Raw genomic sequence first — 12,371 nt, forward strand, 5'->3', positions numbered from 1 at the left:
CTGTGAACAAATGCTCCTTTCTAGCTTCTCAAATTCTGTACAATAGCAAGGAAAAAATACTTGACAGTATCTCTTTAAAGATAAACACACTGTAAACAGGAGATCTCCCCCGCCCCGGTAGCTTTCTTCCTCCTGCTTGTGCAAAACCAGGGGTTGCGACCTTCCCTGGGGTTCAGGCACAAGGACAGGATGCGTGAGAATAAAGTTGCCTCTGTTTGCAGTGATACCATAGCTAATAGCACCAAGACCAACACTTAAAACATGCCTAATTTGAGGGCAGGGAGGATCTGGGTTTGTTTTTCTTGACTGAACTAGAAAGTTCATCTTTAAATCTGTTCAGTTTCAAGCATGTGAGCTTTTGGCCTCCTTTAAACAGGGGAAATACCATTCCGTTTCTGAAAAGAAAAAAAAAATAGCACATGGAAGAACAGTTCTGCAGTCAGTAAAAGTTTGGCTAACAAAAGGACTCCAGAGTCACGTAAAGAACATTTAATCCATGGATTATAGGCTCGCACCTGGCAGAAACGCATGTGTAAATACAGGCGTGCAGAGCATCTACACCCTGAGCTAAGGCAGAGGGGAGTTCTGTAGCTAGGAGAGAGAAAAAGGATTCTTACTACTAATTTTCATAGTTAAATATTTCTCACTCGCACTCACACATACGCAGGCTGTTCCCAGAGAGCTCAGCCTTGGGAAGGATAAAGGATAGGGCTCAGTTCGGTCTGGGCTGGTGCTGAGTAGCTCCTCTTCTGTTCGCAGTGGTTGCGCAGCAAACTCTTTTATTTGCAGGCAGAGTTTTTACTGCATTAATTATCCTGTGAGTCACTGGGCAATGGACAGTAACTTGGCTCTCCCAGTTGTTAGAAGGGTGTAATTCAGCTCTAATGCAGCGGGTTGTCGAACACGGCATCTGGCAAGATGGAAACTTTCAGTTTCTTTTCAGGCCAGCTGTACTCCTTTGGAAGTTTAAACTGCAAGACAGTAAAGAGAACCAGTCAATGTATATCATTGCAACCTGCACAGAACAAACAAATCCAGTGCAAAGGCAGGCAGCCCCATGTTATTATTATTTTTTAAAACAAGAGGCCACTAAGAAAACATTTCCCCATCAGTGTGTTTTGGACAGCACTGGACATTAGATAATGCAGCCTCTGCCTCAGCTGCCAAAGTAAAGCTCGAGTTTTCAGCCCAAGCACTGTTTATTTCATCAGACGGATTCTGGAGGGTTTCTGCCCCCATCACCCTTTCCCCTCCCAACTCTCTGAAAAGTCATAGCAGAACTATCTCCCTTCCAACCTGACCATATCCCTTTCCTTGCACTACACCAGCCCCCATTTGCTTTAAAGTGAGACTTACGACAGCTTTCAAACTCTTGTTGGTACAGGGTGGGATGTGAGCTAGCATGGCTCTGCTGGGTGACAGGCTTGCAAATGGCCATCACCTCTGGGTGAGCAAACCCTGGCTGAGGAAAGACAGTGTGCCTGAACAGCATTTCTGCTCCAGCCCTACCCACCTCTGGTACAAAGGCTTCACAGGGTGCTGTACAATGCCTCATATTCACACAGGCACTCAGCTGCTCAGGCTGTTTTGCAAACATTGATTGAAGCACTCAGAACGGAGATTTTTTTGCCCCAGTCTGGTTTGCACAGCACTGTCTCTGGCCAGTGTTTCCCAAACAAGGTGAGTGCACTCGTCCCATCCTGTTATCGCTCCAGGGCATCCTGCCTTAGGCTGGGAAGTCACCCCAGCATCTCTGACCCCAAACACAACCATACAGCGACAGAGCTCCAAGGGGCCTTACCACCAACCCTTCTCACAGCTGCATGTGACCAGGGCCCATGCATTCGCAGAGACCTCAAAAACAGCTCTGTGGGAGGTGAGGGGTGGAATCTTTTAAGCTACAAATCTGCCCCATTCAGAGCTGGATAGCAACCAGTTCTGCACAGGCATTTCATGCAATCCTGGTGTCCAACCTGAGGGTCCAAAACATGTTGGGACAGCTCTGGAAGCCAGTCTGCAGGATCTGCTATACCCACTGACACCACGATAGTCCCTGACACCCCAGAAGGACTCCCAGGAAGGAATCTTACCGGGATCCCACACCACCAGTAACAACCTGACCTGGAGGCAGCTTATCCAGAACAGTTACAGATACAGTGGTCCTCTCCTAGGAAAGTCTTCAGACCAAAGCCATCAACGCTATAAGCTTCCCAGGGCCTACGTGAATCAGAGCTGGTGCAAGGGGGCACTGACCTGGGAATCATTTATCCTTACCTAATTACTTGTCTTTCTTCCCATAAGTGCCCAATTTCTGAAGGACATTAACACATGCCCAGTGGCAAGTTCCTGCTAAAGGAAATCCCCTCCAGCTGCCTGCTCCACAGCAAGGGTGGCTCTAACATGAATTTGCTCCCAACCTTGCTCCATACGCAGCTGTTTATAAGGATGACCTTCAGTTGGTACCTACCGACCTGAGTATGCAGGCTGGGGGTTCAGCGTCAGAGCCATGATCTGGGGGCATGGAAGAAGGGTCCTTCAGGATAGTGGCTACTATAAACTTCCACTCTTTCTCTTCTAGGAAACATAAACAGCCCAAGACCCACTTAGGGCTGGTGTCTTTTTAAACTCAAGCCCTCATACTGAGGGGATTCTTCTGAGTTCAGCTCTAGGGTATGTAAAAAACATGCTAAAGATACTCGGATCATCTAGCTTCACTTAACACAGGTGGCTCTTTATGCAGCAAAGGAAAGATTCTCATTGCAGCGCTTCATTCTACCACAGGAACATCATCAGCAACAGCAAGGGCTGCTGAGGAACGCCTTCGGTTGGCCCAACCCAGGGTCCTGCAAGTTACAAATCCTTGGAGGAATCTGGATGGTGAAAGCTCACATTTCATCTCAAGTATTTTCCTTTTTATAAACAGGAGTGGTTCCAAAGCAATCCTCTTGGAGAAGTCATCCTTTGCATTTGTTTGTTTTCCACTTTTTAATACAGCAAAGTCACAGCAACTCAGAACCGAATGCCCAGTTGCTGTGCCAGGAGCTGCCATGCTCATTGCCTCTGCTTCTCAGTGGAGAGCGAAGGAACAAGAGCAGCCCAAAGCCTTAACTAAAGGGCCTTCAAACTAAAGTGCTCCTGGGCTTCTATGTCACTAGCAAAAATGAGCTTTGGATTAGGTTTAACTGGATAAAAGCTGGCCTGAAAGTCACTGCACAGCTAGCAGCATGCTCCCCTCACTCACACAGTGAAGAATACCCTGGCATTAAATCAACTTTGGATTAAACAATTAGAGCCCTGAGATTTTCATGGGGGAAGGGAGCAGGGTGAGGGATGGGAGGGCTGCTCTACAAACCAAGCAAAGTTTCTTTAGAGTCTGCAGGGAGCTGTAAAAAATGGGATTAAAAATATTACATGTCATTTCTGCCACTGCTCTTTGAAGTCAAGCAGAGTATTTATATGGCATGCATGGGAGACAGGGTGTTAAATGTTCCCCAGGAAGAGATCACATGGCAGAGAGAAGTTTAGTACCGCACGGCAAAGCTTTGTAAAGCTCCCCTGGCTGCTGCTATGAGGCTTCCAGGCTGGTGATGGTCCTCTCCTTCACTTGGCAAGTGAAGGCCAAGCAGCAGATGTGAACCCCCCCACTCCCTGCTGCCCAGGCCCCAGAATGGAAGCCCCTATCACAGGTTGCTCAGCAGTAAAAATACTGCCACCACTTTCAGCCTTTCTCAAAGCAGCGAAGTTGATGTGCCTGGTGCTCCTGTGGAAGGAACTATGCATGGCATGAAGGAAACCCCTCCACCTGGCTCAGGGGCTGCACCACCTTGATTTGGGGTGCTCACATACCACGTTGGGAAAGATGCTGGTGGAAAGGAAATGCAGAGTCTCACTTAATACCCATCTCTGCCCTGTATTTCTCGCAACCCCTTCTCTCAGTGCCTTAGGTCACAGCAGATGTGAAGGTTTAGCAAGGCCTCATGTCTACGATGCAGGCTACAGCCTGCGAGCAGAGGGGAGGATCAAAGGCAAGCTGCAGGATGGGCTAAGCTCTCTGGAACAGTACATGGGAGATATGGGAACGACGCAGCCTTACTTCCTCTGGAGAATTCAGATCTTCTAAATCTTCCAGCATTCTCTCTACGAACTCTTCGGTCAATAGGATCTGCAAAGGAAATAGAGTAGTTTATGCCTTTACACTCCTAGTTTTAGCTAATAGCCAAGAAACCGAACGACTTCTGCAGAGAGCAGACTGTACCAGCTCACTCCTTCCTCCATGTCCTTCTTTCCTGCAATACAAGGGTTTGAGGGCAAGGAGCTCCTAACTTTGCTTCCCACCCCAACCACTGAAAGAAAAAAGTTAAAATTATACAGCAGTCTTTCTTTGAACCTCAATTATCTTCTTCAGTCTAAAATTAGAGGCTCAGCTTTAGACATAGGGAGTGGGGAAGAAGGAAAAAGGGTCAGGATAACAACTGTTAGAGAGACAGTGGGAGACAGCCGCTTTCATCTGATCCACTGAAGTTAAGCTCAGTTTAATCAAGAAACAGCAGCACAGGGACCCATACAGAGCTGGTGCTCTGGGCACGGGGAGGGCTCTGACCTGAGTGCAGCACATCATTCAGATTAACCAGATGCTGGGTACAGGAGGTGGTCCCAGAGGGGCCTATGCCAGGCACCTCCACGTTGTATCACACGTGCCTGTGCTGAGAAAGCTTTTACCTCATCTCAAGGCCAGGCTGGGATGCACAAAGCAGCCCAGGAAAGCAGCTGAGGGCCACGACCCTGGCCCCATGGAGCTCCCCAGGTCACATACACCAGAGACACCGGGGGGGGGGGGGGGGTGGGGAACCAGCCCCAGGAATTCAAGGGGAGGGACTCCCACCCTCTTACAAAAGCATGTGATAGCCAAAAGCAAACACGTCCTGCCTCTCTTCACAACAGCCATAAAGGCCAGAGCTCCAGGCAGGCCAGCTGGCTTGGCACAGGAGCAGAGACAGCCGTGCAGGACCAGGCAAACATCCCCACGCGGTGAGGGGGCCTTGCAGTGGCATTCCTGGGAGTTAGGTTGCAGCAGTATCCAGCGGATTAGTTCCATTTCAGCCTACAGGTTTGTTTCTCCCTTGCTGCTCCTCCTTTCCTTTCTTCACTGTACCCTTTCCTCTGTCTCTGGCATTGCTTTCCATCCTGCAGCAACCACCTCCCCAGTGCCCCTTTTCTTACTCTTCCCTTTCTCTGTTCTCTCCAGCAATGAACTCTGTGCTCCCTCCCATAGAAGGAACCACTCCAGCACCAAACACTGATGGAGCTATGTGCCCAGCCCCACTCCTCTCTGCCTTCCCCTCCAGCTCACATCTGGAAGAGGGGCAGCCACCACAGAGCCCCACCTCCCATGCTCACCAGCTCCTTGGTACCAGTAACACCAGTAACACCAGTAAGGAGCAGGTGATCGCCAGGATGCCATGGGCTGTTTGGCAAGTGAAAGCCTCTGGGTTCCATTTGGTCACACACTAGCAGGACTATTGGACAGAAAGAGAAAGGCAAGATTCAGGTCTCCCTTTCTTCCTTTGTTGGCAAGAGATCCAGAAACACCAAATCCAGATCTGAGAGCTATCAGGTGCCTGCAGTTCCATACCCTTCAACCTTGCCACCCTGCTGCCACTGCTCACAGATTTCCCAGGGGATGAGGGAACTGCACCTCCCCTTTCCACTACATTCCTTTCTTTGCCTAGCTTCAAGCAGGCTCCAGGCCAGGGCTTATGACCGAACTGCTCAGCATGGATGCAGGCACCTCCATCAGGCCTTTCTGATCACACCTCAAGCCTGAAAAAAACCTGCTTTAGCTAGGAGCCAGGAGCTTGCTGCTTTGGACAAGACTCTGCAACCTGGCACCAATCTGCAGACTGGCAAGCTGAGGAACATTGCACTAAAACACACAGTACCACCGCAAACTGCTGCAGTCTCCTTGCAGGAGCCTGTAACTATTCTGCCTGTTGAACTGGAGACACCCGTTTGTTGACTGTTTGCAGGAGGAGGAAGCTGTCTGTCTGTGTTGGAGGCAGGAGGGCAACCTGATCGCTCAGCTCACAAGAAAGAGCTGGGTGGGGAGCCGGGGCTCTGTGTGGAGCAGATCGCTTTCTGCGGAGGTGCAGCCTGCAATGGGGTGAGGGAATGAAAACAATTTGGCAGACATCAAAATCTACAGAACAAGCCGGAAAAAGGAGGAGGAATTGGTATTCGCAGCAATCAAGGAAAGCAGCAAGGAGGAAATGAATATTCAGCCATTCATGGATGAGCAAAAATGCCAGAGGTTGGGATGGGTGAGAGAGCAGCAACGAGGAGCCGTGGCTTTGGCAAGGGGACGAGAAGACAAGCGCAGCAGGAAGACCCCTGGGCGCTCCCGAGGTGCCAGAGGCAGGAGAGAAATGGGAACCACGTGTGTAAGGCAGCCAGCTGCTCCGAGGCTGGAGGCAAAACAAGACAGGGTATGCAGCAGTAAACAGCAAAGGGTGGAGAGAGTGAAGGGGGGGATAGGTCAGTCCAGGCTAAACCACAGACTCCCAGAGTAAGGACAAAGCTAGGTGGAGCACTATGGCTAGCACTGACCTGGGGTGCAACCCCCTGAGATGGCTGAGGCCATCTGCAGCTCACTGTCCCCTCTCAGTGAGTTTTGGTAATCCAGCTGAAAAGAAAAGCCCCAAATTCCACTGATGCAGTGATCTGAACTGGCTCCCTGAAGGGTCTGACAAGTGCACTGGGACTGGAGTCCACAGCTCAACTGTCTCATGGACTGTGTTTATGAGATCAAAGCAACGGGAAAAGATTGCAGAGCTGTTCTGCAAGCCTGCACAGACAGTTCACTTTGGTGGAGGGCAGGCGTCACAGGCAGCAATGACAAACTGCTGCAGTGACATTCACAGTGTGTCACTCAGAGCCTGTCCTTAACAACAGGAGACAGGAAAAAAAACACCCCAAACCCTACAGCCCCACGTTGCTGGGTACAGCTCTCCTTCCTGGAGAAGGGAGTCTCTGAGGCATGGGTGCAACTGAACGTACAAGCAGCCATGTCCCTCAGCTCAGGAAACTGGCTCTCCTGAGGATGCAGAGGGAAGGCATGTGTCTGCAGCACACCAACTGCTGAAGAGGGCTTTGAAGCAAGAGGTATTGTCATCCTGCCTTCACGTCTAGACAAGATTTCTCCTCTTAGAAGTATCCCAATCAAAATGGCCCAGGAGCATTAAGGCCTGTGCTCATAGATCAGGCTGCCATCCCCACCTGCAATCAGCAAAACCACCTTCATGCTGGTGAGTCTTTGCTCCTATGGAAAAGGATGAGAATAAATCCAATCCCATCTCGGCTTCTCTCACTCACAATATTTCACGTTTCCAGCTCTTGTAGCATGCCTGCTCCTGCACAGTATGATACCCCATTACATTAACACACACACGTTATATGTGCATGATATTAAAGGTGACATTCCCAGCAAATAAACATGACAGACTGCCATTGCTCTAGGCACCTAATTTAATTTCCTCTGGGATTTAAACCTTAGAAGCTCAAATTAAACAAATAGGCCCTGTTCACTTTATATTTCAGACCTGAATCTAGAGTTTTCCTCCAATGCTGTTAACTGAGCTTATCAACAGGACACTGCACAGAAATCACAATGATGAAGCAGCTTATTCCCTTCCCAAAGGAAAACAGAGCCTCGCTGTTGTGCTGCAGCCATGGGAAAATGCAGCGCAAATCTGGAGGGGAAACGGAGCCATCCCATGCACACTGAACAGGCCTCCTCTCCCATGAAATCTCCCGGCTGGTGCTGAGGGAGCAGAGGTGCTCTCCCGAGTGGCAGCGGGCGCCCTGGGTGCCGCAGAGCTCGCAGTGCTGTGTTTTCACAGCTCTGTGCAAACACTCCTGCCGGCCCAGCCTGCTGGAGCTGGTTACAGGGTGTAGCTCAGGCTTTCTAATGGCTGTTTGCAATATGAACAGGGAACGGCCTCGCCAGGCAGCTGCAGGTATCTGAAACATCTCCGTCGGTGCTGCATGGTCCTGCTTGCACCAGGATGTCCCTGACCTGAACCAGAGAGGGCCAGACACATGCTATCCCATTGCTAGCAGATTGAGATTCCATTTTCTGTGTGCTCTGTGGCTGTTAGTTATGGATGCTTGGAAGATGATGACTAGCCAACAGATACGTCCCCGTTTCCTATCACAGGTACCTGCTGCATAACTGAGGTCCAAAGTTTGGGTTCTCACTCTTCACTAACAACTGCATGTGCCCAGAAATGCTACAAAATCCCAGGCTAGGCTGTCGTATCCAGGTGGATGTGTTCAGGGAACACATGGGCTACATGCATGATGTCTCCCTCTCGTGGCAAGACTCACCTGAGCTTGCTTCTTACCACACAGGGCTTACCTATGGTTTAACTGAAGGAGCTTGTGTTGAAGCTTTTCATACTCACAGATAGTTGAGAAACCTGTATCGTGACTTGTTATAGGTATGTGGCTGCAAGCGTATGAAAACAGGTGAGATCTGAAAACATACACAAGGTCACGGGGCTCCAGGGCTGCCTTTGAAAGCAAGTGGTGCTTAGTGAAACATCAGAGACTCTATAGCCAGCTTACAGGTACCACCCCACAGTTAACACCCCATCTCATATAAGAGTTCAACACTGTTATGAGGGCTTGAAGTTCTCCGCTCAGGAAAGGCTGGTTGAGGCCAGAGGTCACACTCATGTTGAAAACCTGGCACAGCTTTGATCAAGGAGGACCCTCAGAAGCTGAGGTAGGAATCAAGCTGCAGCTCTTTCCAGCTTCAGGAAACATGCTTTGTCCAGGGCAAAACACAAGCGATTGGCCCAGAGACAATGAAGCAGGGGTGCTTTTATGACAATACCCCATTTTCTTGCCTACCTAGAAACAAATCAAACAATCCCACACTTTGCCCTAGCACTTTGTTTGTATTAAACACTACCGCTTGCTTTTCTAGCGGGTTTGTCAAAGAAAAGAAACCACATTTTATTAGTTCTGGACTTAGTACAGAGCTGGCTTATATGCCTCATCCAGGCAAGGTGGGGACACATTGCAATAAACCCCTATATAAACCATGCCAACCCTTCCAAAGAAACTGTTCATCCATCCAGGTACTATGTCTGGAATGGGTGGAGCAGTTGTACCCTAAGCCACATGTCATCTGTTAGAGCTGGAAGTATCTAGCAGCTTTTAGGAGCCCTCTGCCCTGAAAATGTTTCAACAGCACAGTAAAAAGCAAAGTTAAAGTGTGTCAGCATTTTCCAATGAAATTAAACATTACCAAGAAAACCCCCTGATGAATCACTCTTTGTGCATCCCCCAGCCCACCCCTCTGCTCTCCCCTTCTTTCTTCGCACTGCTTTGCTTTGACTGCAAGTGGGCAGAGGTCTTGTCACATCACTTTTGCACGTCACATCCAGCCCTGACACTACCTGGAGAGGCCACCTTGCTGCCTGAATCCACCACAGCTCTCATTACAGCCTCAAAGGTATCAGTATTGCAACAAACACCTTTGATGAGGAATTCCACTGTTGCTCTTCCAGGAGATTCACAACCCTCCTTGTAAAGGAAAAACATCCACTCACAGATGCCTCGGGGACGCTGTTGCTTCACACTGTGATGTTACAATCCATGAAGAGGAAGTATATGATGACGCTGAAAGATTCTGACCTTGTGGGCTCTCTCCATGACATTCCCAACTACGAGGCTGATTGCAAGGGCCTGGCCTCCTCAGAGCCTAGCCTGACTGAGATATATGTCTTTCAGACAGGGCTGCTTTGAGTGAACGCATAATGCTTGGCTCAGATGGGGAGAGCACTGACAAATGAGCCAAGGCTACAGGCAATACTAATTCTTTCAGAGTGAAAAAGCAAAGGAAGAACAGGCATTTCATGGAATGCTCCAAGTGGGTGGAAGAAAACCTACACAAACTTGCCAAAATGTAGTTTGAGCAGCAAGGGAGGGGCATTAGGTGGCAGGATAGTCAGTCGGCTTAAGAAAGATGAAAGAACTTGACTCACCCAAAACTAGCCTGGACAAAGCACTAGAGAACATGCTGCAGGAGAGGTGATACAGGGAGGATCGTGATGACCTAACGGGATATTTGTACCCTAGTGTAAGTTTCTCCCAGCGTCTCATTCAGCAGTGATGAAGAATACAAAGGGATAATGCAGTGAGGTTTTGGGGAAGATGATAAGCTGGCTGGAAGAGTGCTGGCTTAGATTTCCTAGAACTGCTACAGAATTTGGGGGAAGCCACTCAAGAGATTCTGTAAAGAGCTTTTTCTTTGTCTAGATGCATCAAACTGCTTTGGAGAACAGCAGGATGTAGTTATACGTGACTTAAACAGTTTGTGAGTGTTGTCCGTAAACTCACCACACTAGGCATAACACATCTATTATAGTTTAGGGAGACCAAAAATCAACCCCTACCTCTTCAAGAGAAGACCTGACCCAACTCCAACTTACAAGTGAGCACCTCAAGCAGCACAGTAGCTCTTTCAAACACTGCTTAGAACCTCTACTGCTGCCATTATGCCAATGTGCGTAAATGATTTAACATGTGGTATAGCAGAGAAAAGAACCAGATGTGCTCATTTCCAGGGGAATGTCCTAACTCTACCGGAACAGAGTCATTCTCTTGTGCTCTCTGTCTCTGTGACTAATTCAGTGTTTTATATGATGTGGAACAACTCCAACTGGACGAGCTGAGGAAGAACCAAAATACCCTGTAGTTGTGGTGTCCATAAAGCCAAGAAGTAGAAATGCGGGTTCAAATAAAAGGAAAGGAATAAAATATGAGTTTCTCATATCCTACGCAACTGTTTTATCCCTCAAATATTGATTAGAGAAGGCAAAACTTCTAACAACTCCAGCTCTGTTCTGCAAAGCTAGATTATTTTTTTGCTGTTTTTATTGAAGAAAACCTTCTATTTCTGGTTTCATTCAACACAAAAGGATTTTTTTTTTTCAGCTTTTGGTCTCTTTAAGGCTTTTGTTTCAGCAAGAAAAACTGAAAATATTTAAAGATTGGGCTCAGGCTGATCTTCTTCCCCAAATTTTTCACTTAGGTTGCCAAACCAAAAGAATGGATTGTCCCCCATGACCCTGCTCACACTAATCCCCACCCCCACCGCCAAGACAGCACAGATAGTGCATGCTGATAGCTCCTGAATGCTGGATGCTTCCCACAGCCTCCATATACCTATCCTGCCTACAGGCACATTTAACATTTCCTATGAGAAGTTTGACCTTGCTGTCCTAAGCATCAACTTATTTTTCCATGCTGGATGCCTTTTCATTTTTTTTTTTAAAGGCTTTTAAGGGAAAAGGACTCAAGTGATCTCAGGGAGGTATTTTGGAAAAAGTATTTTGTGACAGTACTAACAAATGTGTATGATCATTCTGTTGCAAAACAAGAGAACTACACCTTACAAGATTTGCCAAAAAGTACTCTGGAGGTCAAGAGAAAGTCTTCCTCCTGATCGTGGAAATGCTTTGCCAAGTCAGAAGCCTCGGAAAGTCACTGTTGGTCCATAGCCTTTCAGAGAAAAGCAGAAAAATGCTCTGAAGAGTCCTTCTTCATTGAGCATGTCCAAACCCAAGGCAGGACTGCCCCAAACACAGGGAAGAGGTAGCTAAGGAGCAGTTTTCCCTCTGATCATTCCTCTGTGTGAGGGATTCCTCTGAGTGGTGAGGGATTGCTATGGCACCAGGCACATCAGGACTAAAGGCAGGGAAACTCTCCAGCCCTCTCAGCATTTCTGCTGGAAGTCAGGCCATGTGGAGGAGGAGGAGAAGGAATTTGCCAACTTGAATGAAGGGGAGGAAAGGAAAGCAGAGATGGGCCAGGATGGGGGGAAGACAGAGACAGAAAAACAGGATGGAGAGCAGATCAGAGGCCAAGGCTGGAGGCAACACAAAGGGTGAGGAAACTGGAGGAGAACCCCATTTCCACAGCCTCAGCATCCACATGCTGTCTGCTGGATGTTGCAAATCTACTGGCATGGGAGGCGAGCAAAGTGTGTCCTCCAGCAGCGGCTGGTGCCAGAGGATAATACCCCACCATTGCTGCGAGCTGCTCAGTTCACATGGAGACACAGACCTTGTGCTGAGAACTGAAGGGTGCCAACTGCAAATGAACCATAGCCTCCATCTGCCGAATCATCCTGAAACTGAGTAAGTTACCTGGAAAAAAAGCCCCTCTAGACTCAGAGACCAGTGACACTGGGCATACAAAACTTTGGAAATGGCTGCACAGAGAGTGCCCGTGCCATGCTAATTTGGCTCCAGTGTACGTCTGCTTCACAAAACAAATCTGTAACCACAGGATCACCTGCAGTT

At 48.5% G+C, this 12,371-nt stretch overlaps 1 protein-coding gene across 4 annotated transcripts in view; it reads right to left on the bottom strand.

Moving 5' to 3' along the window:
- Positions 1-474: 474 nt before the first annotated feature.
- Positions 475-12,371, bottom strand: part of SUFU (SUFU negative regulator of hedgehog signaling) — an 89,332-nt gene continuing 77,435 nt past the window's right edge. For all 4 annotated transcript variants that reach the window (XM_061458874.1, XM_061458872.1, XM_061458876.1 and 1 more), the window contains exons 11-12: positions 4,094-4,162; positions 475-971 (exon numbers count right to left, since the gene is read on the bottom strand). In XM_061458874.1, the coding sequence (XP_061314858.1) occupies positions 882-971; positions 4,094-4,162 (159 nt within the window). In that variant the 3' untranslated portion in view covers positions 475-881. The remainder of the gene's footprint in view (positions 972-4,093; positions 4,163-12,371) is intronic.

This window comes from Pezoporus flaviventris, unplaced genomic scaffold (assembly GCF_033815535.1).
Source record: "Pezoporus flaviventris isolate CSIRO_AGI_PZ_B2104156 unplaced genomic scaffold, CSIRO_AGI_Pfla_v1 ptg000029l, whole genome shotgun sequence".
In the NCBI taxonomy this organism is placed as follows: domain Eukaryota; kingdom Metazoa; phylum Chordata; class Aves; order Psittaciformes; family Psittacidae; genus Pezoporus; species Pezoporus flaviventris.